Consider the following 27,611-nt stretch of genomic DNA (forward strand, 5'->3'; position numbering starts at 1 on the left):
GCTCACCAAAATCTCGAGCAAAGTCGAAAAGGAAGATGTGCTGTGAATTTGAAGATTCTGAAGGTGTATTTCGAATAGCAGATCCTGTTCCAGTTTCCTGTTTCCTTCAGGAACAGGAAAGAGGTTCCAGGGCACAAACTATTGCGGTGTTTAAAGTAAGAAGACTTTGTGGATATAGCCAAAAGAAAGAAATTCAAAATATAATAAGAAACACCAACACCAAGAAACATCAACAAAGCCACTAAACCACTGGTAATAAGTTGGGTTTTAGGAGTCATCCTTCATTCCATTTACCTACAACAAGAAAAATGAGAACGCAGCAGCAATGTGGAGTGCTACAGCAGAGCAATTGGACTGATTTGGGTACTAACACAAATTCTCACAGAGGCAGAAAGTGGAATTTGGGGTTTTCTGATCCACAGCTTAGGCCTTAAGAGTTGTATCGCCTCTATAAGAACATACATGTTTTTTCCCATGTGCTCTTACGTGCACACTTGCATATATCTCTCTATTATAATCAAGGAAAGGACATTCCTAGGAAGGACATACCCTTTGGTGCAGGTGTTCACATTTGTCGCTGAAGTAATGGCATTTATAAGCATATTTTCTGTAGTAGCTGTTCTGCAGCCTGGTTTCAAACCTTAGCTGACCTTGTGGTTTGGTCTTACTCCACAGGCAGGTGGGACTTCCAGCGCCTCATATTTTATCGCTACATCATACGCAGCTGCTGCTCCTCCCTGAGCGCCCCTCTACTCGTGCGCTTGGGGCCTGCTGCCTTTCATTCACACACACTCACTCATACCCACACGTCAGGAAAGGACGAGGAGATCCACTGCTACCTCCGGGCTGGAAAACTGCCTGCGCTGAAGAAAACCTACGAGTTTTTCCTTTTGTATAGTCAGCCCAAAGGCAGCTGGCAGTGAAAACAGTGTTAAAGCAGTATTAGCGCATTGAGCAATGCGAGTAGAGCGAGCTCGAGCAGCGGTCCTAGACACGCTGTACCCAGTGCTGCTAAAACAGGACTTCCCGATAACTTGTGCTTACCGAAATAGCCGCTTACTGCCGCAGCCCCTGCCTTTCTCATGGAACCTTGCTAATAATAGGGGCCAGGTCCAGGAGGCTGCAGTCATTTGGGGTCATTTATCTAAGGGTCTTAAAACAGATCAGGAATGCAGCAAAAAGGCTGCTGATGCCAGAAACCAAAAGTTCATTCAAAGGTAACTCAGAGTCCCCTGACCCAGGAGGGAGAAGAGGGTGGCACAAGGGGCAGAAACATGGGTAGGGATATTGACTGCCATTTTAATACAGCTCTGTATTCCCCTTTCCCCAGTGATGATAGAGACGACTTCTTGAAAATTGCTGCACCCACCTATGGCTACTTTCAGGCTCTAGCCCTTTTCTCGTGTGCCTCCTGCCCCCTTAGCTCTCTAAGCATTTTTAAAAGACTTAATGCATCTGGACTCGAAGGCACCAGGTATTACGGGACTGAGTACGCTTGAACTGTGAGCTGTTTTTACACTGAGAAAACCAAGAGCCCCTCTGAACAAGGAAGTTTTAGCAGGACAATACCCCAGGCACAAGCTAAACGTGCATAACAACATAAAGTCACCCCAGTGACTGCAGCCTGGCTCGCTGCCCTTTCTGACATGCTCTTGAGTAAAGAAACCAGCCTGACACCACTGCAGAAGAGCAGCTGCAAGAGGGGCACTTCCCCTGCCAGGGGAAGCCCTTGGGCAAATTCCTCTGCAACAAGTGCCAGCAGAAAAGCTCTGTCCCTCCCTCCCTGCCAGAGGCCACCAATACGGCCACTCACCAAGCAAGTACTCGCGTAACTGCGCTTTAATTTTCACCAAGCAGTGTCAGCTACGTCACCCTGAACAGCTAGTCTCACATAACACAGATGTAGTTCATACTTCTGTCCTTGAGTGACACTGGCCACTCATTGATAAAACTGGTTTGAGTGAGTAAACAAAAATTGTCCCCTTCCTTTTGCAATGCTTAGAATTAATTATTTCCTTAGATCAAAACCTTTTAGAAAATCAGGTGAAAAAGCCCTATGCATACCAACCAATAAAATAGAAATAAACATTATGAGATGCAGGCCTCATCTTGCCTGCTGAACAAAGGGTTGGGTCTCAGTTTTATTCTGAGACCAGTTTTGCATCAATAAATTTGCCACAGAAAAATCTATTTTATCCCATCTGTGCAGTATTTCAGTACTGCTTATAACAGAATTTTGGTATTACAGTTTAAGAGAAGTGACCCTTTCTGATTTGATTTCATAGTGCATGGACAAGTGCTGAAATGCAACACTGGAAAAGAAACTTGGGATGCTCGGGGACGCATTCATTTTTACATCCCTTGTTAACTAACAACGTTAATGTTTCAAGCAGCAACGGGTAGGGAGGTTATAACGGGCACATTCGTGCACTCCTGCCTTTCCCTCCCTCCCTGCCACCTTCCCTCCCTTTTGCTCTCCGACGCTGGTCTCAGGACCCAAGCGAGGCTTTCGCTCGATCTGGCGGGATGACGGTGGGAGCGGGATGCCCCCATCTCCGGCCACAGCTTCCACCTGCCGGCCAGCGCGTGTCCCTCAGGGCTCGTCCTGCCCTGGAAGGCGGCAGATCTCCCGCCCTGCCGAGGCGGCTGCCGAGCTCAGCTGCAGCCGGACGTGGCTGGGGTAGAAGCCACCCCCGTTCTGCTCGCCGCTCACTAAAGCGTGTGCTCACACACGGAATCGCTCACCCATTTGTCACGTTTTTCCTCGAAACATGGGGCAAGGGAGATTCTCTGGGGATAAAGCAGCAAAAGAAGCCCCCAAGCAGAGGCAAACCAATCCTCACAGGGCAAAAGAGGAAGGAAGGATAAGCAAGAAAGCAGGAGGGTATTGATATCTGTTTTTTAGAACATCCCATCACACTTAAAAATGCATCATCTTTAACATTAATAACTAGAATGTCCTCCCTTGTTATATGCAAAACCACCATGAAGTGCAGATCACAGGTTATATATTTAGTCAGCTCATTCATAAGCCTTAATTATGGCAGATAGAAATGGATCACCTCATCCATCTGCAATAAAAGTGGGATAAGCACTTGGCACTTTTGTTCTACATAGGACTGCAAAATATCTTGCCCATCTCTACTCTTTGGCAACACTGAGGTTTAACACATTGCAATATAAAAGAATGCAGAGCCCAGATTATCTTTTGTTTACAGAAGTGATAAATTAACCATTGCTAAGATAAAACCTGCCCAAGCAATCATTTCTCCTCACTGACCTCATGCTGAGGCACTGCTTGGAATGAAATAAACTTCAAAAAACAAGTGGTGACACTGCTCAAAAAAGATATACCAAAAACTAGTTTGTAGCCTAAAGAGAGAGGTTTCCCAAGTGCTGTGAGAGCTTGAACCTCTCTTCAACAGGCCAGCAATTCCAAGCAATAAGCTGCAAAACCCTACCCACCACCATCCCAGACTGCAAAACACAAACAAAAAACTAACTAATATAAGTGATTCTAACCAAAAGATAATCCAAGTTCTGTAACTTCTGAGGAGTGACTTGCTAACACACAGTGACTGAAAATCACTACCTGCGTCATTAGAAAACAGCTTACGTGGTACAAGCTGATTTTACATGGCCAAGATAGCAGAGAAAAAGTTGATTTCACCAACAGGATGCTTCAAAAAGCATCCAAATCTTGACTTCAACCATGACTTATTTACCACTGTCCTTCTCCCCTTCCCCGCTGCCCCCCGCCCCCTTTTATTCACTTAATCATCCACTGCCTTCCAGAATATGGCAAGTACAGGAATTTTATACTTCTGCTTTGGCAGTAGTTTGCACCCATTTTGGATGCCTACAGTGTTGAAAAACAACACTGGATTTGGCTCCAATTCTAATGTGGCCGAGAGGTTTGCCAAAAAGGAAATGAACTCGGGTCTACTCGCCATCAAATGAAGAAGTGAATATATAGAACCAAAGGAATACAATGGGCAAGAAAGCATCATTGTGTCGCCTCCTTGCAAAGCCTTGACAGAGCAAGAGTGAGATTTAAGGCACGAGGTCACCTTCTCGTTATACTTTTATTTGTCATTAATCTGCCCACACATTTTCAGTCTCCACAGTTGTGACTAAAAACTAGAGAGCGTGACCCAGGTGTACGTGACTTACTGATCTCTACTCGAGTCTGCAGACGTCCCGAGACTCCGCACAAATACGGCGTCCTTGAAACTTTCTGGGAGAGAGAACACAGCTGTCATGGCAAGGCGAGGGAGGAAAAGATGTGGCTCTGTTAAAAAAAAATCCCTAGGAAGCTACAGAGGATGATGGTAGTTGGTTGTTTCCCAGGCAACTGCTGTAAGAAGAAAAAGAGGGCAGGAGCCAGAAGGTGACTGGTAGGAAGAAGGCCCAGGTCCGGGTCTTCCTCGCTGGTGTTGGTCCCATTTAGGATCCCAGCACGGCTGGTGCTATTTTTCCCCCCACATCTGGCTATGCAGGATCATTTCCAAGATGCCAACTTAAAACGTTCGACCTCTCTTGGTGGGAATGAAACTACCTTGTATCATCTTTCATTTACTAGAGGACAACGGTTGTCTAAGTAGTTACTACAAAACAGTAGCTGCACAACAGTATTTTGGAGCGTCAAAAGCCATAGTAGATAACCTCGCATTAGTGGAAAAATAAAGCAGAAAGCAAACCAGCTGTAGCCCCACTTCTCAAACAGAAGATGCCATTGAGAGAAGCCCCGTCTGGTAGGAAGTTTCTTGTGTCTTGGGGCTGCCATCAGGTCGGTGTTCCTGCTGGAGGGCCCTGAGGGCACCTGTGCCTCTGGCTAGGACAGACCAGCAACAAGGACAGGGCTGGGAAGGTTCCCATGCAAGCAAAGGGACAGCACCGAAAACTGGTTTGGTTTTGGTGAGTTTGCTTTGGTGAGTTTGTTTTGCTGTATCCTAATCTAGCAAATGATTCTCCTTAGAGTAACCTGAAGAAGGAAAGAGCGGAAAAGGGAAGCTTCAGCATGCGAAACAGCACCAAGCACCACGTCTTAGCCTTTAATCCCCACATACTGCTTTCAGCTTGCTTGGTGATTCTAAACGCCAGCTGACTACTTTTTTTTTTTCCCCCTCTTTTGAAAAGACTGTTCAAACACAGAAAAAAATGCCCTGATTCTGCTGTATATTGCATTTTACCAGCACTGTTATCTAATTTCCTAAGGTTAATTCCAATATGAAGTTTTGCAAGAAATTTCAGAAAGCTTTTTTCTCTCTCTCTCCAAATCCATGCTGAAAATATCAATTTTTACTTGAGGGGAACTACTGATCTGATTGGCTAAACAAATATATTTGATATGCAACATACTGCAATAAATAGAGAATTTATAAATACTCTTCCTGTCATGTCCTTTTAGGAATACAATCACAGTTTAAAGGGCAGTTTTAGGCATTACTGGGAAAGAAAATGTAATGAGTAAGAAAGTTAATTACCATAATCAGCCAATTTTAAAGAACTTGATAATGCCTGTTTTTTTGTTGTTGTTGTTGTTTTGTTTTGATAAAATGACACATTCCTTTAAAGTATTTTCACTTCCACTTCACTTTCAGCTCCACTGGAGGGAAGGAGGGTTCTTACCCTCATCTGCAATCTGCGAGACACAAACCAATCAGTAAGACAAAGGTAGGAGTTGGGCTCTAAACCCTCCGGAATCAAGACAATAAATGACATGGAAGGAAGCTGGCTCAGAAAAGCAAGCAAGCACCCCAAGCAATAGCACTACTAAGTGCCATACATTAGATGTGCACCCTTTTAGCATAGTAGGTTGCTGCCACCTTTTGGTTATAGAAAGCTATGAAATGTTTGAAGCTTTTATCAAAATTTCACACCCAAGGTAATCACGTTCTGTAACATGTGTGGTCCTAGGATCTGGGAGGACAGCAGGGTGGGACAGAAGCTTCATTTGTATTTTATGCAGACAGCACGGCGTATGGTTGCATTTCCTGACAACTACATTTTTTCAGCTTAAAATATCTTTGTAAAACCACGAATCTACCTATCACTGAAATCAGCTACTACTGCTGACTGCTAATGCATGTGGCAGTAGTTAAATTACAAGATCCATTCCCAGAATGGTAACAAATACAGTCACCAACCACCAAAACCACCACCAGGGCAAGACTTCAAGGAGATAAATGCATGTGAAAACAACGCATTGGAAACTACAGCGGGCAGTTTTGTAGAGTCTGTCAGGGATTGCTCAGATACAGCATTAGCAGAGTTACAGCTTTTGGTTTGCACTCTTGCCTGCAGTTACTCACTTCTGAGCAACAAATGCAACTACCAAACGAAGGAATCCACTCCCAAACCAAGCCTTAGAAATTTTTACAGCATACATAAAACGAGTAGCTGAGGGCAGAATTTTAAAGGCTATCGCTAGCTAGTCAATGAGAAAAGAATATATATATATACTTGTTCAGGCTTCCAGGAACATCCTTCCTGCAGTATGTGGTGAATGACCAGATCCTCACTGTGCTTCCAAAAGATCTAATGAAATCCCATGGAGAGGGCTGCTCCTGAAGGCAGCAGCACACAGCAGGCCCACGCTTAGTCTGAATCACAGCAGAATCCAACAGCAGCCATGGATGAGGAATTGCAGTGGATGTTCATCTATCTACAAGAGGGTGGAAAGTAAAATTCTGGTTTGTTTCCTCCACATACAGCAGCACCATGTTTCGGGACCAGTGCTCCCATAGAAAATACTTCTAATACCTGAGCACAAGACCATTACAAATCCTTGTACCTCTTATTGGCCTTTTGGTGCTGTAAAATCCAGCCAGAGACCGGTGTCGGGCAGCGAGTGCGTGTGGCCGGCGCCGCCGGGGCGGCACGTGGAGCAGCGGCGCCCAGCGCCGCGAGGAGCGGTTCTGGCAAGGACCCGCACGGTCACCCGCTCGCTGGCAGCGGGGCCTCCCCGCCGCCCTTTCGTGCTTCCACATCTGTCCTTTGAAAAGGAAGAATCCAGCTGCAGGCAACTGCCAGGCAAGTACTCGGGCTTCCAACTGCACTGGCTCTGTGCACACGTCTGCTCTGCAATAAACACTGCTTTAAGGTAACTGATGTATTCTCCATGCTCTAGGAGAGAGTATGACACCAAGGAAGAAAAAATAAGGAGCGCCCACAAGTGCCTCATATTCACTACGCAAAGTGGTGTTTAAAATTAAGCATCTAAGATGTCTTTCGTTTCTTAAGGGTAATCTTTAATTCTACATTCCAATATTTTGACCAAAAGCAGCACATTTACTGATTTTTGGCCTTCAAAATATGTAAATATTTTATAAATATAAGTATGTAAATAAAACATATTGAGCTACTTATTTTCAGTGCCTACATTGGACAGTTTGCCTTAAACGAATTATAAGCAACATCCTGCCCCACTCCCTGATTTCCCAACCTGAGTTTCAGCCTTTAACTGAGACAAGAAAAATATCCATAATAAAATCCTTCTAAAGTTAATAAGGCACTAGCCATACTTGGTAAATTGTCTGAGCTGAGTAAGCTTAGACATAACATGGATGGAAAAGACACATTAAAGGCCTGGCTTGGCAATGACATTGAGGCAAATGAAAATAGTGTGTAGTGGATGCCATAAATACCTAGTGCAATGACCAGATTCATTTTTGTCCATACAATCCAGGTGTGTTACTAATAACCAGACACTCCACAAATCCCTTTTGGGACTCTATCCTAGATCACAAAGCGATGAAGTTCCCGTATCCCCCGGTTGGAGTGAGGCTGTGTCATTTTCATTAGACAGGGTAAACTGTCAACTGTATACCAAAACTGGGCCAAAGTGAGAGTCATAGCAACTTGAGAGAAAGTACCTATATGTAATGTACATATTAGAAAATAACCCATGTGTTTATGCTTTGTCCTTGAAGCTTATTAGACAGAACAAGATGCAGTCTCAGTCAGCTGTAGGCTGTGCCCAAAGGACAACAACTGGTCCCAGAACAGAATTTCCATACTGTTAAGCAAAAGGCAGAGATGTCCTTCATTGCCCAGAAGCCCCTCATGAAAAACCCTGTTACTCAGCCTCAGAAAATGGTGACACTCAGGGCAAACTACTCCAAAAAGACTAGTGATTTTGGGTACTGGTATCTGAGTAACTTTCCAAGAGGTAGATTCAGTGCTTGCTTTTTAAAAGTGTCTCAAAAGATAAAGACACAACACTTGAAACTTCTGAAACTGCTGTTACCTAAGGGTTTACGAGAAGACATTTCATGCACTTTTCTGACCCACCTTCTGAAAGCATCAGTGCCTACCTTGAAAAAAGAAGGAACATCAGTAAATTAGAACCCATATGTTTAGCAAATATTTGGGTGAGTTACAAATGTCATGATTGAGGAACTGAAGACATAGTTCACCTAGAATAATTTCTTTTCTCACTGCTGCAAGTTCAAACATATGTCCCTCAAACCCAGATTACAACCCCAAAAATCACCAGGGAGAGGGCAAATGTATTACAAGCAGAAGCTCTATTCCCAGCACAAAGGATTAGCTCCCATCTTCCGCTTGCTGCGGGCCTCCCGACGTTATGGATTGCCCTGCTTTGACCAAAGGAAAGCAAGTCCAGCAAAGTGGCACACGGCAGTGTGCGAGTACAGAGGTTCAGTTCAGCTTACCAGGCTCAGGCTCAGCCAGAGCAGTTTAAGCATATTGTATGGCAAGACAAATGCAGACTAAAACCCCAGGCCCAAACTGCTGCCACAGCTGTTAAGTATTCAAACAAGTGCACCCATCATCACTATGAACAACTTGCTATAATAACCTAAACTGTCTGGCTAAGGCGGGCTGGGAGAGAAACCCAACTGGGTTCAGAACCACATCACAACCGAGTAATTCAGTCAGCAAGGACCTCAGTTTGTGATGGAAACAATCAAATGGACCGGCTTGCGCAAGGCTTTGCCTGGGCCTGGAAAACCTCCGAAGCCAGGGATGTCACCACCTCCTGGAGGAATCTCTTGCAACACCTGACTGTCCTCACAAAGGAAAAAAATCTCCCGCTTCATGTTGTCCACTGATTTTTACCTTCCAGCTTCGTGACCCCAAGGAGCCTGGCTCTACCCTCCTGAAAGTACCTTCGGTGCTGGAAGGAAGCTGCGAGGTCTCCCAGGCTGAACTTAACCAGCTGCCTCAGCCTCTCCTCACAGACCGCAGACTCCAATCCCCTGACCCCCTCCCTTAGCGGCCTGCTGCTGGATTCACTCAAGTTTGGAAGACCCTTCCTTGTCCTGGGGGCTCCCAAACCAGAAGCCCTCTTCTAGAGGTGGCCTAACGACTGCCCCGCAGGGGAAACTCTCTCCTCTCCGTGCGGGGCTGCTGGCTCGCGCTCAGCTGGCTCTGCGGCAGCGGCCCAGCCTGTAACCGCCCACCGGCCACCGCGCTCGGGCCTAGTCCATCCCCTCCCGAAGGGCCTCTGCGAGGAGACGGGAGGAACAAGTTGGGCAGGGCACTAATTCCCTGACGTGTTTTAGCAGCACTGCCTTTTCTTTTGGCCTTCGTTTTGCTTCCACATTTGCCTCTCTTCCTTTCCTTTTGTTAAGAACACTTCAGTACATATTTAAACTGAGTTTGACAACGTTAAAAAGATGGTTCCAATTCAGGTTGTTTCAGGACCTTCTCATTACTCCATACTTCGTATTTTTTCACTCAGAGATTCTGTATTTTCTGATGTTTATACAGTTATTTATTAAGCTATTTTGTAACTAGCCTGTAAGGAAGAGTAACGTAACAGTAGATTTATTGTGGTAGCACTTTGTAAAAAAATCCAGCTAGGAGGGAATCCACTCTGTGGATATTTGGAAAAGACACTTCAGAATAACTTATTAAGAAATACAGATACAAACTTCTCTGCCATATAATGTATGTAAATCCAGAAAGGGAGAACCTAAAGCTATCCCAAACTTGGAAAAACAGTAACCTCAGACCACTTTTTAACAGTAACAATAAGGAAAAAAGGGGGAAAAAAAGTCAGGCAAAAGTGACAAACTTCCTGGAATTCTATGCCAATTGTGTACATTCAGTTTTCTATCGAAATTGGAATTCACACAAAAATTCCCTCAAAATAATCACAGCATAACTTTAGTGATAAATGATTGTCACTTGAAACATAATTACTTGATAGCTTTGCCTAATACCTACAATACAAACAACCTACGCATAAATGATATTCACTTGGATAACTTCCTTCAAACTGAAAGAAAAAAAAAAACTTACCTTTTGACTGCTAGTGAAAACTTAATTGAATTCTAATTTATCCATCTGTTCCCAAGTGATTTGATTTTAAATTGATTTTTCCTTCCAAGACAGAGGTTGTATCATGAGAACACAGTATTTTTTTTTTTCAAACCCAAGGGAAAAAATGGCACAGTTTGCATGAACAATGTATGTCTTGAATCCATGGACTCCCAATTATAGAAAGGCAAGCATTTCATTATAGGCAGAGGAAATAAAGAGATAGTGGCTTTTTTAATATTTGCTTTTGAACACTTAATTGAAATCTTACAATTTTGAAGCTAATAGGAGGTTGTTTGCTTTGTTTTATTAGAAAAAATACTCAGGCAAGGTCTACAATCATCTGTCAATTATAAATGACTTACAAGAAACTCATGAAGCAATAAAATTAAAAAAATACAAATACAAACTATATCTGAAACACTTCTATTTGGCAATTTTATAACAAATTCAAAAAAGAAACAAAGATTGCGGATTACTTTATAGGTACAGAAAAAGCAGTAGGTGAAGTGCTCAAGCAAAAAACAAAACAAAACAAAAAACACTGCATTTTTTTTTCAAAAATAAAGTCACATCACTACATATTTTATGAATAATACCCTTATTAAACAACCATTCCAGAACATCTTATATTAGTGGTGCTTTTAATCTGCACTTCATTTCGTTTGATAAGATTTTTTTTTCCTTGTATATAAGTAACATTTTAACCCATTGGAGCTAAGCAAAGCTCTCGTGTCAGTACCAATGCAGAACGCATTTGTATTATATTAGGATATGCTCACTTCTGCAACCAAAGGGTTACTTCTAAGTTTTATTCTATTTAATAAAAATTTAGTGTAAAAACTGCTGGTTATTAGATTCACTGTAGTAAATTCCTCCCCAATAAGGAGGACTAATTCTGCAGTTTGACTGCATATATCCATACAAATTTTACATATTAGTTCCTTCCAAGATCAAGGAAAAAACTAATGTTCACTATTAGAAAGGAGTGCCATGAATTAATTATGGGTACTATTCATCCCTCTAAGATTTCTGGGAAGGATGTTCAATGCATTTTTGTTCTTACAACAGATATTAACAGTAGTATATAGTCCCTTAGGTATGTAAAAGAAGGTTTTTTATTGTTAAGGAAGGTGCTTTTTTAAACAATTCTTCTGGCAGCACTAGTGAATTACAATATCCTTCAATATTATTTCTACCATAATATATACATTTTAACTTTCATGCTCTAGAAAAACATCTACAGTACATTTCATGATATAAAAATATATTACAAATCTGCTGAAATATTTACAAGCGATGTCCTATTATCTATATGCAACATTTTTGTCTCCATACAAAGACTAACAGGTTAGACGCATCTCTATTTGTCAGTTAAAAAAATCCATGGCTTCTTGCTTATTAAGCAAGAAAGTGATTTTACTTTCCTTTTCAAAGCCAACTTTGGTGCATAAAGGATTGAATTTCTAGATCTTTTTTTTTTAAAAAATACCATTTTCTTTACATCTAGAAAACATTAGACCAAATAAAAAAAGTATACTTTACAAGTGAATGGGGACTCTAGAGGGTCAAAAAAAGTAAAATAAAACACCAATAACACTAACTGCTTAAGTAGAGGTTTTTCAAAAACCATCCATTGATACAGATCACACAAAGTAGATCGCATTAACATACTATACTACTGCTGAAATAGGGGTCCGACATACTGCAACACTCTTAACATCTTTAAACCGTACTATATGTATTCATAGTTGACTGGAAAAGACAAGCATTCCATCAACATTTGTTTCAACATTATAATTCAACATATCTTAGAGATTTGCAAAAGGACACGAGGTTACAAATGACAAATGATTACTATCCACCATACTGAAAGGGCAGCAAGATAATCCCCTTGGTAGCTGTTCTGCTGTCTGCCACGTGTTAGAGTTCGGTAACATTGACAAGAAACCTAATAGCTTCTTAACAGTTCTTGTGGGAATTGGGAGTAAATGGTGATGGTTACTTTTTCTTTTCATCAAATATAACCTATTGTATTCACTAAAGAAAAAAGCAGCTTAAAGAAGCAAGCATGCAAAGCCTTTTAGTTGTTCCACTAAGTTGCCAGAAGAGTGTTTGCTCAGTCTCCCACTGTACCATTCCATGAAAATGTGGATATACAGTAATATATTAATATATTCCACGGAAGCATCAACTTCATTCACAGAATGTTTACACTAAGCATAAATATTTATCTAAGAAGAAATTAAAAAAAAAAGAAAAAAGAAAAAAGGATGGGATTTGACTAATGTGCAACTTTGTTTCTAAATCCATTGTCAGTGACTAAGACTGCAGGTGTCCCCACTTGCTTGGTTTTTACCTCTTCAATCTCTTCTGGGGCATTGTTCTGTAAAAGAAGAAAGAACAGTTTTCCATAAAGACCCCGAAACAAACACATGGGTCAGCTAAACTCTTATGAAATCACGATTATACACAATCTGATTTAATTAAAATGGAAAGCCATTTCAGGTGATCCCAAATCAGCATACACTACAGACAATAACTAGTTCTTTCAGACTTTCTACTGGAGTCATCGTTTTATCGTAACATCAAGAGTTGTATCTGAATTCCCTGAGCCACTTTTTCACTAAAGCAAGTTTTGGTGTTCACCTTTTTTTCTTTGACCTCATGTACAGCTGATTCTAGAACTTTTTCATCACAAACTGATCTATACTTCTAAAAATCTTAATCAACTATGTGAATCATCAATTAAGGTGAAGATAATTTTATTTGTAGAGGAAGGAGGGTTCGCTCATATTTCCCCAATGATTTCATCCCCCAAATCATTATATTTTTATTTAAAAAAAGATTTTATCATTTTCAAATAAAAGCGATTGAGCAAAATCTGCAAAGATAATCAATATAAAGACAATTAATATCTACAAATTAGGTTTTAAATTAGCCACCGTGTTTAAACAGTGTTAAAATTACATGATCCAATTTCCTTCCAATCTTTTAATGAATTACTGTTCACATCAATGATTCATACTAACGTAAGTGTTTGAAACACTTGCATTTATAAAGACAGCAGCACATTTAGCATAATGATTCATTTTCATATTTTAAAACATTTTTTATTATTAATTTAGTGAAATACACTGGATATTAAAAGGTGACCTGAAAGGCTTATTGCATACCAAGACCTCAAATTAGTATTCTGTGACACTAGGTCATCAGATGTTAGGAAGAAATACATGAACAACTGTGAACCAGAGTCATGGCAAAAAGAAAAAAAAAATAAATCCCCCTCAATTTTTGCGCAATTAAAAATAAGTCTATAATTGCATTCTGTTAACATCTTCAGACCTTCAAAAAATTAAATTGAAGGAAGCATTTCAGATTACCTTTAAGATCTGTACACACACAGAACTGTGGGTACTGACAATTACTTGAGAACACTAATACAGAGGCAGGAAAAAAAAATCAGGAGATTACTAGAAACGAGATGGATTAGAAGCCAATCTGAAATCCTAAAAACACGAATGTGAAGGCATGTAAAGACATGTGACATGTGCTGTCCCCCCGCTACCGAATCTTGTATTAAAAAAATCACAGTACTTGTATACAAGTACAGATTTCAAAGTAATACTGCATGTATTACAGCTGAATACAAAATATGTAAAGATAATTTGGACTTTAAAAAAATTGGTATACAAACCAGTATGTGATCTTAACAGAAGTGATCTTTCAGGATTCCACTGTATGTACCTCCTTTACTAGAATTTCTGTACACCAAGCACAAAAAAGTAAAATACACTTGGTAAATACACACATTCCCCGTTTCTCAGCAACTAGAGTTCAGTTCAAGAAGTTAAGTAACTCTGAAATGACTTAAGACCTCAGAACTTAACTACTGGACGCTGACAGAATCAAGGCTCCCTGTTGTGATGTATAATGTATTAACAAACCTGATTTTCCAACGTCAAAAAGTTAAGTGAGGCTTAAGCCTGGATTTAAATAAAGAAAGTTTCAAAATTAGCATGTTACCTGTATATGTTTGGGTCCAGAAGCAAGGCAGTATCTTTTGGTAGTTTTGATAAATGAACTACTTTAGTTTTTAATTGATGTCGCTCACTTTCATTTACCCACACATCAGGCAGACTATGAATAAATAAATAAAATAAAAATATTCAAAAAAGATCAACCCTTTTTCTTACCATAAAATAACGTGGCAAACTAGTACATACGAAGTTTTTAAACACAATCTCCACATTTCATGGTTAAAAAGCATCTTCACAGGAGCGAGGAAAGGGACAGCCAATCTTTACACATTTATACTTCAAAGCCTTTCAAGTTCACAGTGAGAAAGAGATACTAAACAGAATTAAAGTTATCCCAGAAAGTACTAAACCAAAAATACAGTGCTAATTGCATTACATTCTCAATTTTAACGGCTTAATGTGAGAATGAGCAGTAGGAAGAAATACATCTTTGAAAAACTGGCCGCAAAATTGTTTGATGCTATCGAAGTGCCGAAGAAGAGGTGAGTGAAGGCTGTAATGCCCCCGCCCTGAACATTAGGCTGCAATAATCTGCTTGCTCTGTACATCCAAAGTTTTACGTGCTCAGTGTCAGAATGATCCGACTTTGCTGAAGTTAATTGCTCAGTCACTGCCTGTGGAAACTCCCATGAATGACAGCGTTTTGGTTACGCCGCTTCTCATTGTGAGGCTGAATGAAACTCTGCCGTTCCCCATTAAAGAGAAAGGCCATTTTGGCACCACTTGCAGTGGGGCCTGGAGAGCAGGGCTAGCGCTAGTGCCCACCAGCCCACAGTTCTTAAACACCTGAAGTAACGTCTACTTCAGAGCGGCCTATCTCACCGCTACCGCTTCTACGAAAATCATTTACTTTTTTTACGGTTCTCTGACGGTCAACACCTTGACACTAGTGACACACTGTTAAAAGGGCACTGGGCAGAGGTGGTGAAAGCCTTTACGAGAAGCTGCTGCTTCCCTCTTTCCAAGGGCAGGCACTGATCAAGGCTGTGCAAAGCAAACATATGATCCATTTTCCTTTCCACTAATGGAAAAACAAGTGTGATTTTGACCTTATAAAATGACCTACAAGCCAAAAACTCTCCCAAGTAGGAGGAAAAAAAAAAAAAAGAAAAGAAAAAGAAAAAAAGGTTTTAATTTGTAGTTTAAAGGGATCATTTTTTGAAACAAGTTTCAAATTGAGGTATTGAGGTATCTAAAATTTTTCAAAATTGTCTAAATGAGGCAGTATTTTCTGAACAAAGCAATCTGCAATTTTTTAAAGTTAAAAATAAAACTGACACAGTCTATTCTTCAACAACAAAAGTCAGCTGCAGCTCAAATTCGAATTTTTGGTTAAGCCTCCCCAAAAATGTAATGAAAGAGAAAAGGAAACTTCTCCAAGAGTATTATTTCTCCTTTTAATGCAAGTGTGGATGAGGTTTAAAAAGCCACAACCACCCAAAAAACAAAACAAACAAACAAAAATGCAGACAATCTATGATTTCACTGAAGTTTGATATGAATTATTAAAGGTCAAAAAATTATCCATAAGAGTTTTCTTAATGTGGAAATCATCTTTTTCAGAAATTATACTAGGCACAAAATTTTGAAAATAATTTGGAATAAGTGGAGTTACATGTTGAAGATGCAAAAACAAACAACAGAGCAGAAAATCCTTCACAGAAAAACAACAATTCAGTACTTGGGAAAAAAAAAATCTGCTCCAAAACACTTTAAAAAGTTATTTCTTGCCCTCATATGAAGGAAGTTGTTCTCTGCATTGGTATCTTCTTTTCCTAAAGCATTTAATCTACAGAAAACTTGCAGTAGTTTAACAGTTTCTCAAAATGACTCGAAATAGAAAAAACTGAATCACTATCACTCCATCTGAAAGAGCAATGAACAGCTCAGCACAATGGAAAATAACCATCACAAGGGCATTCAACTCTCCTGAAGTGCGAGCACCCTCACCCCAAGAGGGATGGACGACATGAGTCACGATGCAGGAGAGCTGCAGCAGAGCTGCTGATTTTAGCTCCAATGATGATGAAAAAGGAATGAAAAGCATGAAAACAGACGAGAAAAGGAATCTACCGAATACGCAGCAATTCAGACCTACATCAATCATGTGCATGAGTAAAATACTGAGCTGACTTCATATTAGGAAAAAAATTGTACTTTGACATGTTCGATTTACTTCTGGTGTTTCCAGAGTGTTTCTCGCTTAAGCCTTTTAAGATGCAATTAACAGTCTGTAATATATTAGTAAGAATAATCTCAAAATAATTCTATCCTAAAAGGCAGCAAAACCCAGCATCTTTTACAAAAAAACTTTCAGAGAATACTAAAAATTTGCAGTAAGTAACTTTAAAAGTTCACCAAAAAGCTGAACATTGCTGCCAATAACTTACCAGCCACCTCGGTCCTCTGCAGATGGATGTTACAATAGATTCACACCGCTGAGTTCACACTACTGCACGTGACTAGTTTAAGACACTACAAAACTTACTGATTTAGGCCACTTCACCTGAGCAAAAGGTATCAGAGTTCTATTACACTAAGGCTTTGTATCACCTTCCCACTCAATCACTTAAAAGGTAACACTGAATCCAAAAGTTCCTCTAGTTTTAAAGGATAACTGAACAAACCATGAAATAATTATCTTGCGCAATTATTCTCTGTGCAGAAAAATCCTGTGTTTTTTCCTTGAAACTTACATATCCTTAGATATCTTATGAGTTCTACCAAATTAGAATCTCCTAATTATGTAGCTGTTTATCTTAGTGGCTGAGCACAGACCCCCAAATTAGTATCTATTATAATTCTACTTACCTTTAGAAGAAAAAGTAGTTAATTCCCTTAAAACTTGTGGAAAACATGGATCACACAACACTTGCTAAACTACTCTCCTACTGGCTCTCCTAATAATGTTAGAACAAAGCGGAAACCAAAAATTTATTCTAATTTCCACATAATTAAGATCTTATTATTTGCATATAAACTCTTTTCTTATTCAGGAGTCAGAGAGAAGCAAGATCTCAGCTATACTCAGTGAAGTAAATCACTTATTTTGGAAGCATTTGACACTCACTACTGCCTAAGTCCCAAGCCAACACCTTCAGCTTGCAGTACATACAGAGCTATTCTTTTTGGGACAGGGCAGAACTTGGATAAAACAAGGCTAAAGCAATCACACATGATGGAAGAGAATCAGTGGGAGAGCTAAAGAGGCAGCAATAAGAGACAGACACTTATTATAAAGCACTAGCTGTGGGAGTTTTCGGACAGTGGCACCTATGTCAAGTTTCTTCTGGTTTGATTAAAATACTGTTCATTAACAGCTCAGTGCCTAAAAATATTTCAGAATCATGATGAATCAGGGCGGGAGGGAGGAGAGGGAGGAGTTAGGAGAGGGAGGGAAGGGTGATAGATTTCCTTATGTATATGGCAAGCAAAACCAACCTGAATTCGCCATTCAGTAACTAGAAGATCTTGCTATTAACACCCACAGTGACAAAATGCAGCCAAGATACAGGTTAAAGTTTACCTGAACAGGTAGTGAAAGAGTTTACAGACTTGGCAGCCAAAGTAAAATCAAATGAAAGTAGGAAACGGTTACTTTTTTTTTTTTTTAATTTCTAAACCACTAAAAAAAGCTATTAAACTTAAACATTAAAAGGAACACATACCAATTTAGGGATAGCACATTTACCCCGCTGTAAATTCTTCCCCATTTAAATGCTATATGATATCGCTATCAATATACTCACATGTCCTCTGGTGTCCAATGAAGTAAGAGTTTAATTTTTCCAGAATCTTCTTTTCTTTTAGCTATTACCTGATAAGAATTACAGAAATTGTAATTAAAACCAAATCTGCACATTTTTCCCCATCAAATAATGGTTGTTCTTAATGTTCAACTGGAAACCCAGAAAATAAAAATTGTTCTCTCTTGAAAATTGTATTAATTCTATACATCGACAGAATATATATAATACTAAATCATTCTTAGCAAGTTTTAATGTTTTCATTTAAATTGTCCTTTAATATTTGTCCACTAAATGGCTCCTGGAAATATTTGCAAACATTCTGAATGAAATATTTATTCTTTTAAAAACTTTTATGAGTAGTTACTCTAAAAACTTGGAAGTGCAAACATTCTTGAACAAAGTTCACAAACGCCTTCTACAAAAAATACATTCATGCTGTTTCACAGGGACTGTTAATCATTTAATTCCCATATGACAGAAGAAGAAAATCTTGTCTCACAAACACTTTGACATTTGGAAACATCACATGTATAACTTCCTAAGTAACCACTACTCACTCCCTTTCAACATCTTCAACCAAAGCACTCAAGGAGGCAAAAGGTACTTGGAAGAACCTGGAGGCTCACAAAGGTTGTTTAATCAGACACCCTAGTTAAAACTGCAAAGAGTACACCTGCTTATAGTGTCGTGACACGAACGGCATGTCAAGTGTCAGATCTGGTCAGGAGACCAGCAGACCCGTGCCAGTGATCTGCCACCCTCAGTCATGTTCTTCCTCATGTTCAGGCGCACCATCCTATGTTTAAGCTTGTGCCTGTTGCCCCTCCTGAGAAGAGTCTCAACCTCTTCACACCTCCCCTTCAGGTGCCTACACACACTGACAAGATCCTCCTCAGCCTCCTCCTCTCCAGGCTAAACAGGCCCAGCTCTCTCAGCTTTTCCTCATACAAGAGATGTTCCAGTCCTTTGAGCATCTACAACTACCTTACCTCTCCAACAAAAAATAAACTGACAGAAGTGTCCATAGACTTAACAGTCAGATTACCAATACATATAGAAAACTATTCAGGCCTGACAGATTTGTGATCTCTGAGTTGCCAAGATGTAGCTCAGATGATCAGGGCTGAAGTACGTGTCTGAGATACTGAATTTAAAAAAAAAATTGGAAGCCCCTCACCAAAAGCTTTTAAACCAAGTTCTCATAAGATATAGAAAGAGCCTAATAAGGATAAAACAACCAAGTATAGTAAGGGGCAGCTTGTGTACAGGAAGGATTATAATCTCAACCACAGCTTTAGGATCTGTCTTTTAACCTATGTTCATGAATCACAGGGAGACAGTCCTGAAAGGCAAGGGGACAAAATCTGTTTTTTGTATCAGGCTATCCAAGATAACTGAAGGAAAGCTGCACTAGGATGTCATGATAGACTCCTGCAACTACCCAGCAATAAAAAAACATTTCTTCCAGCAATCTTTGATAGAGAAGCCTGTTCAAATTTGTCTAGATACTGTAGAACAATGCCAGGTCCTTAACTTCAAGTAACATGCACTGTTTCTAGAAACAAAAGACTTGAATTTCGCTATGTGCAAAAAGCATGCATCTCATAGTTGCCTTAGACATCCAAAGTAGAATTCTAGTGACCTCTTCTGGGAAATCAAAATATTTCACGCTACGAAATTAGTAGGCTTCTCACTATCTAGTTACTGAGTTGCAAAGTTTTAAGATTCCAAACACAGAACTGGTAAGCTGAAATTTGTAAATCTAAGATACTAAAGAATAGTTCCGTATTCAAAGGTATTTTGTGAAAGATCTAACCTAAAATTAAATTAAATAAAAATGGATATTGAAACAAAACCAGTGATCTGTTTTCCGCCTGGTACTTGTCTCCTATCAATTCGCTATTATTTTGGTGGTTAAAAAAGAAAGGAGGAAAGAAAAAAAAAGAAAAAACAAAACAAAACAAAAGCAACAACGCATTTATTCAGGCTTCCATCTTTTAAACTGAAAGTACAAACCCAAATTTCAAATCAACTTCTTAAAATGTTCAATTATTCTATTACTCTCAAAGTATTCCCTGTTAAATTAGCAGTGACTCACTGTTGACTCAGCAATAAAAATGTCAAATGAATTGCACTGTTATTTAGAAGATACAACTGTATCTACGCATCCCACACGTATCAGACAAAAAATGTGTGAAGCTATTTAGTTCAAATGTTTGAACTACTAACACTACTTTCAAAAAGTCAGCTTATTACTAGAAATAGGTGAAACAACAATGTAAAGGAACCTATTATTACAATTTTCCTGATTAAATATCTACATTGGTAAGAAAAAAAACCCAGGAATCTACTTGAAGGATTAGCTTGTTAAGACACATAGGTAACAAACAGAACGCATATTGTAATACTCACAGTACTATGAAATACAACACTGTGGCCTTTTCCTAAACTTTCTATGTGTGCTGAGAGGTTAAAGCAGATGGCTCGATGTCTTATAGCATCCAGTGTTTGTGCATCAAAGAAGTCGTGTGGTCTTGCTAGAAGAAGAAAAGATCCTTAGTGCTGAACACATTGAAAGCATTCAAACACCTTCAAGCACTTACACATAAGTCTGAAGCGTCATTAGCAAGTCATTTATCATTATGACAGTAAGACTACCTTGGCAAAGAGTTATAGACATTAATTAAACTGACAGGAAGGACTGTCTCCAAACAGAATACAATTCAATGTCTCCCTTGAAATTTCAAGTGAATTTCTTTTGCCTTTTTTTTTTCTTTTTTAAATAACCTTCAATGTCAATAATTTATTATTTTTGCGGCATACCTCTGGGAACATCCATTACAACCACTTCATTAAAAATTCTTAGTACCAAGAAAACCAGAACTTTACAACAAGTGGGAATTCTGTTAAAAAAAAAAAAAAAAGCCCAGGAAGGTTCCCATAAATTTCTCAACCTAACTAGTCAAGTCAACCTTACGAGCACAATCAACAGTCCGTATGCTACTGCTGTAACTTTGGGAAAATAATGAGGAACTTTAAAACATTCACTGCATACTTCCAACACGTTAAAAGCAGAATTATACCAAAAGCTTGTAAGTGAACTGTGTTGAAAAACAATCTGCCCTTCTATAAGCCATAATCACTAAAATAAAAAAAAAGAAAAAAAAATCTGTTTCAAGTATATATTGGGATGCTACAGTGATATCTGAATGACACTGAACCAAAATTGCTTGCTGCAGCAGTGGAATACAAAGCAAAGGATTATATAAGTCATCAGTATTATGAGCACATGGAAAATAGCGACCCATCTATAAGTTTTCAATCCCCAAAGGGTAATGAAGAATCATCGAATTAAAAAAAAAAAAAAAAAAAAAAAAAAAAAAAAAAAGAAAAAAACAGAATGAAAAAACACAGACAAAAAGACTTTTTAAAAAATACAGGCACTCAATTCCCTTTTTTTTTAGTTAAATTACTACCCAGGAAGCACCGAGTCAGATGCTACGTTTTAATTTTTAAGTTTCAGTAAAGTGCAATTAATATCCCTCTGATAGCAGTAAACGCCACGTACTAAGTTCTTTTCTTTTCGGAAAGAGACTTGAATAGTTAAGCATTTTATGAACAATATAAATATTACTAAAATCTGAATTGGAGTACAACAAAGGTCTATCAATCACATACTTCTGTTAGAAATACTTAACACTGAAATTTTAATACGCCATATAGTCTGAATTACACAAGTGCATGAATGAAACTATTGTTTTGGTTTTTATTTTTTTTATATGAGGACAGTAATCCTGTATACGATAGAATAAAATTTAAAAAGGAATCTCCAACATTACCAATTATGTTATCATATAACCTGAAAAGGTGAGTCAGAATTGCTTTGTCCTTATTAAAAACAGCTTCTACATGCCCTTGTACCACAGTTATCTATCTATTATTACAAAAAACCCTACAAAGTTCCACTTAAAGCTAATATTTGCTACACTCCTGAGACTAATTATTGTTAAGCCTTCATCTGTACATTACGCTCTGTCCTTATTCTCTCCCAGTTGGATACTGCCAATTAGGCAATCAGCTCACTGAAATGTTGCCTGGCTGTACGTGGTAACTCAAAACACAGCTCACGCTGCAGAAGGTCATGGATGCAAGCATCCTTACACTGAAATTCCTAATCTATGGATGAGGATAGGGGTATGGTTATGGGTTTTGGTATGTGGCTTACCAGTTTTCTTTTTTCATAGGCAGTTAAAAAAAACTGGGGGAGAAAGTGTGGGAAAGAGGGACTTGCTTGTAAGCAGTAATACACCAAGACAAACACATCCGCGTTTTATCACCTTAAAAGCCTGATCAGTAACAGACACGAGGCATGAAACTTCCAAAACCCAGTGTCTTCCAACAGGTATCTTTCCATCTCTACTCGCTCTCAAGAAGCTGTTATCTAAATCTCATCATTTCCGTTGATGTAAAATTCTGTAGTTCACCACTCAAATAATCTAAATGCTGATTTAGTTTTTTCTCTCTTTTGTTGCATCATCAGGATCATGGGTGGAGCCCTGCTCCAATGCCTATACAATACTTTTATACATATGAACAGGCAGTCCCCCAAATTACACCTTTGTCTTCACAGAGTAAATCTGGACAGGATTCACCATTACGTATCACTTGACAGAGGCAAAAGAAACAGCACAGGAAGTTAAAGGGTGCAAAGAGCACTTCTTACTCCTTATGCAGTGTTAACCTTCTATCTTCTTTCTGTGCATTTTAAATCCACTCCCTCAAAATTAATTTTGGAGCAAGGTGTCTCCCTTCCTGCTTAATGCAACTTCCATTTATATAAATAAAGTACATTCTGACTAGTAGCCTGCTAAATAAAATGCCAAGTCTTGTGTAATTAGTACCTTCTTAATAAGTTCCATGAACGGCAAGCTTTTTGGTGTCTTATATGCACAGTAAATTTAATTAACATGGCTGTTAATCATAGAGTCATCTTTGCAATGGGAAAAGCAAGTGACAACACTTAAATATAATTCTAGTTCCTGCAAAAATTCTGAAGCTACCTCAAAGGAAACAACACCACAGCCCATTATATAAACATGCACTTTGATGTTTGGCTCTATCACTCTAAATGCCAGACTATATAGAACAGAGAATGCACTTGAGGCTGTCCATAAGAGAAAGCAAGCTACTTACTGTTATCCTGAATTATTCTGTAACATCAAAACGTATTTGACAAATCAGTCATAGTCTCAATAACACCTCTAATGTGGCCAGTCGTGAGGATGTCTATAGCAAAATATTCATTTATCGTAAAAGTACCAATTTCCAAGCATAAAACCACACATAGTGTTTACTGACAGGAAGAAAGAAATGCAAGACAATTTAAGAAAGCAAAGTGTTAACAAAGCGGAAAAAAAAATAATCTATATGAATTTGCTTTATAGCTTAAGTTAAAAGATCATGTTCTTGTCACATACAGCCAGTACTATTTCCTTTTTTATTTATGTATTTATATTGTTACTCAAAACAATGTTAACATTTAGATAGAAAACATCAGTCTACACAGTCTACATTAACTTCATTAATTTGCTGAATTTAAACCTTTTAAGACTATAGAGATAAGGATACTTCAATTGTAGCAGGTATTAACAAACGGCTGCCAAAAAAAATATTTAGTAAGCCATTTGTGACTTGAAAAGAAAGATACAGTCACATCCAACTATGAGCATGTAGAAAGAATAAAAAATTTCAGAATAAAAATAATTTCCTATGGCAAAATTTTAATTTTTTGCCAAGTGATTTTTCTGAATGACCTAGGCAGATTGCACATTCAGTATTAAATAGATGCTAGATGCAAGATACTACTTATCATAACTCATTTTTGTGTGACATGTCACAGAGGGTAAGTTCTGTTGTTAATATAAGCCAAACAACTCTCATCCTGGGTGCTTTTTAAAAATCTAAGTATTAATCTGTGTTCATAACTTCATGTGCTCTAGAGTCAAAATGTTGTTATTCTGTTACTTTACCTTCTTAGGTAAGGTCCCTTACTCTCTCCTCTTCTTGTAAAGGTACATATCTATACACTCACACACTTACATAAGCAATAGTAAAAATCTAAACCAAGAAACAGAAAAAAAGTCACATCAGCCCTTTCCCAACTTTACCTAATCAAGTAGCAATCCACACAGTTTTAAAAGAAAAGCTATCAGTATTTAGCATTTTCTGAAGACACCAAATGGATACATTTCTGGGTCACATACCCTCTGGAGAAATACACTATAGTAGTCAGTTCCCAGATCAGTTAGAGATGATTTTTGCCATAAGGCAAAACTAAAGACAGGTCTCACGAGGCAAGACCACCAAAGAAAAGAAAAGAAAAGAAAAAAAAAAAGACCAAGCAGCTCTCATTTTCCTTTCTATTCAACACTTGATGAAGCCAGCAGACCATGCAAGTGCTGGACTTAGGTCTCCAGCATTTCCATAATATTTAATTTTTATATTTTCTGTCATTTCAAGGTTCATTCAAGAATTCTTCATCTATTTTTCCCCTTGCCCTATGAAGATGGTTGTGTGCATATCTGCAGAAGAAATTCTACGGTATATTTGTATTACCACTAGAGCATCTTAAGCAGATAATTTGAAGTTTTAAGTTTGAAACTCCAATCCAAAACTTGTAAGTCAATAAGGTTAACAATTATAAGTAAAATGCCAGTCTGAAATGCTACTGAATCATGCAACTACTTCAAGGTAAGTCTTTCTCATCATGGCTAAGATGAACTAAAAGGCTACTACACAGTCATCTCCTGATTAGCCTCTTCTTGCACCTGCCTAGTTTATACTGCTAGAGTGAAAAGGAATGCCCACTCAAAGTCCAACTCCAGAAAAGAAGAGCTGTCTACTTGCTTTTAAGTATTAAATCAATGTCAAAATTAGAGGGCACCTTTAGGTTTACACTTGAGATGTGCTTAATATTTTTTAAGAATATTTACTTACATTCTGTATGCACATATATATTTAAGAATATCTAATCATTTTAAAGAGGAAAAAAAAAATTGCAAGCCTGAAGTTAACGCCTTTAACTAGCTCTTTCTGCACTGAACTGACCAGTGGCCATGTCATTAGGAAGAGAGAGGAATATGAAATAAACAAGTTTTAGGAGACACTGTAACTTTCCAAACTTCCTGATTGAGTTCAAGGTGGAAAATCGACCACTGCTTCATACGGTTCAGATGCTAAAACACAATTAAGATGAGGTATTAAAATAAGAAGCATTGCAATCATGTGATTTAGAATAAACAGTTAAGACCACTGGCACACACAGCCAATGCTGCAGTATCATCTGGATAATATGTCACTATATTTCTTCACTGAAGGAGAAACACAGCTCCCTATCCTTAAGCTTAGTTCTGCCCCGGGAAAGGTGTAAGAAGGACTGCCACGAAATAACTGGAGAATAGAGTCACTAAAATCCTGGCACCAGTCAGGAGATGAGACTTCAACAATTGCCTTCCTATGAACACACTTCCATTTCTGTAGATAGGACAGGCTATAAAGGGCCTTGGAGCTCATTTAATAACTTTATATATATATTTACACAAAAATGCATTTCCCAATTCAATACTATAATGTTGACATTATCACAGGTTGCAGGTAAATAATAAAAAAAGTCTTTCTTAAACTACTGAAATGTTGGAAAAAAAAAAAAAAAGGGATTTTTACACCTCTGTGCTGTAAAATGTAAATGTCACAAGAACAGCTTAAAATCAGAAAATAACCCCTTCACTACTCAAAGGTTGTATCTATATCAATAATTATCAAACTAACATAAGAATTTGCTACCACTTGTCTAGTTTGTTTTCTAACCATTATTTTTAACTATTTACCTAAAAATGTCTAAATGAATTTGACACATTTATTAGCTTGATGTTAGGAAAATACAGGAATCAAAAAAAAAAAAAAGTATCAAAGTAGAATAAAAAGGTATATAATAAATGACTACTACTGTTGACAGCATGCTTACAAGAGATAACCACCCTCACTTTAAATAGTAAATCATACTTCACCACAGTTAAAAAAAGAAAAAAAAAAAAAAAAGGAAAATCAAATGAACTTCAATTGTGCAGAGAAAGATTAAAAATAACAAATCCAATCTGTCTTAAATTAGATCTTGGCTATGCTGATAAAACTGTCATTCTGTCATTAAAGCTAATGAATTGTTGTGATTCTCAAGGCGCTTCTATTATCTCTAATTTCCGTGAACCCACATTCCTTTTCCACTGCATTGAAGTTCAGATGTCATGATTGCTAAACAGCACATTCTCCAATGACCATACAAAAGTTCATGCCTAAAGTGAAAAGAAACATTAAAGCCCAAACTGGAGCTGTTGCTCACAGAAACCCAACCCGTTTTTTTTTTTTTTTTTTAACTGAACATATGTGCTTTGCCCTGTAAAAGGAACACCCGAACACTCACAGAATCTCGAGTTTTTTTATTCCCATCACAGCGGACATCAGTGCTGTACTGCTACAGACTGCAAACCTCACCGGATCCATGGAGAAAAACAAGGTTTTCCATCCACAGAACAACCACAATGAAAGAAACACCTTTATTTTATTAATTAATAAATAGTTCTCAACTAGCTCTTTAAGCTCAAAAGAACAACAATTACCTTATAAAAATATTTAACCTATGTATTTAAATGTGTATATTCTTCTGTTCCTTGGAAAATATTTTTCAAAAATAACTCATTTTCCTGTGAAAACTTACCAAGTGCAGGCAGCTTGAGGAAAGATATCATGGTCAAAGAAAATTGTAAAACAAAACAAAAACAACACCTCAGAATATAGATGATAAAAAGTTTTGCAGGTTCTAGCACCACAGAACTTAGAAGACATTCTGCTTCTGGGAACACTTACGTAATGATCGTCGCCTTTTGTTCTTTAGCTTTCTTCTTTTATTCATTCCAGCTTTAGATGGAGATTCCTCTTTGGCCTTTGGCTGGCTGGTAACTTTTGAAGAGTTCTGCTGGCTGAAGTGTGTGGGCACGTGACGGGCAAGTCCTCCCTGAGATGCAAAGCTGGCGTTGCACCCACCAACAACACACTAAGGAGAAAAAGAATAAATAAAAATGGTGCCACTGTGTTTTGGGGCACTAATTCACATAAGTTTGTCACATCTTTCAGCTTGCCTTTTCCTGCTTCACCTCCAACACATTAAAAGGAAGGTAAGTTCTTAATGACTAAAGAATTCTAAAAAAAGATATACAGAAATATTACCCCAAATAAACTTCTATCCGAATTTGTATTACCTCATGACCATTATCCAGCAGTGTAATCATCTCCAACTATGCTGTATAACACTGTATAGCATGAAATATAGCATTCTTCACAGAAAACGAATCCAACTCAAGAATTTTCTCCTCCTCCTCCTCACCAACTTCATCTCCTTGCCTTTGGAAACATTGCACTTGTTACTCTGTACTTCTGAGCAGCACTCCAGCCTTCTGCATCTGATAACAGTAACATTCCC

At 38.4% G+C, this 27,611-nt stretch overlaps 1 protein-coding gene across 3 annotated transcripts in view; it reads right to left on the minus strand.

The window, feature by feature from the left end:
* Positions 1–10,578: 10,578 nt before the first annotated feature.
* Positions 10,579–27,611, minus strand: part of AEBP2 (AE binding protein 2) — a 45,029-nt gene continuing 27,996 nt past the window's right edge. The window contains exons 4-9 of one of the 3 annotated variants that reach the window (XM_088528444.1): positions 26,999–27,185; positions 20,492–20,616; positions 18,080–18,147; positions 14,317–14,430; positions 13,988–14,054; positions 10,579–12,676 (exon numbers count right to left, since the gene is read on the minus strand). In XM_088528444.1, the coding sequence (XP_088384570.1) occupies positions 14,000–14,054; positions 14,317–14,430; positions 18,080–18,147; positions 20,492–20,616; positions 26,999–27,185 (549 nt within the window). In that variant the 3' untranslated portion in view covers positions 10,579–12,676; positions 13,988–13,999. The remainder of the gene's footprint in view (positions 12,677–13,987; positions 14,055–14,316; positions 14,431–18,079; positions 18,148–20,491; positions 20,617–26,998; positions 27,186–27,611) is intronic. The other 2 variants (XM_088528446.1, XM_088528445.1) reach the window with 2 other exon arrangements.

The sequence above is a fragment of the Tinamus guttatus genome, unplaced genomic scaffold (assembly GCF_059628265.1).
Source record: "Tinamus guttatus ecotype Peru unplaced genomic scaffold, ASM5962826v1 Tinamus_guttatus_pri_ptg000308l, whole genome shotgun sequence".
In the NCBI taxonomy this organism is placed as follows: Eukaryota; Metazoa; Chordata; class Aves; order Tinamiformes; family Tinamidae; genus Tinamus; species Tinamus guttatus.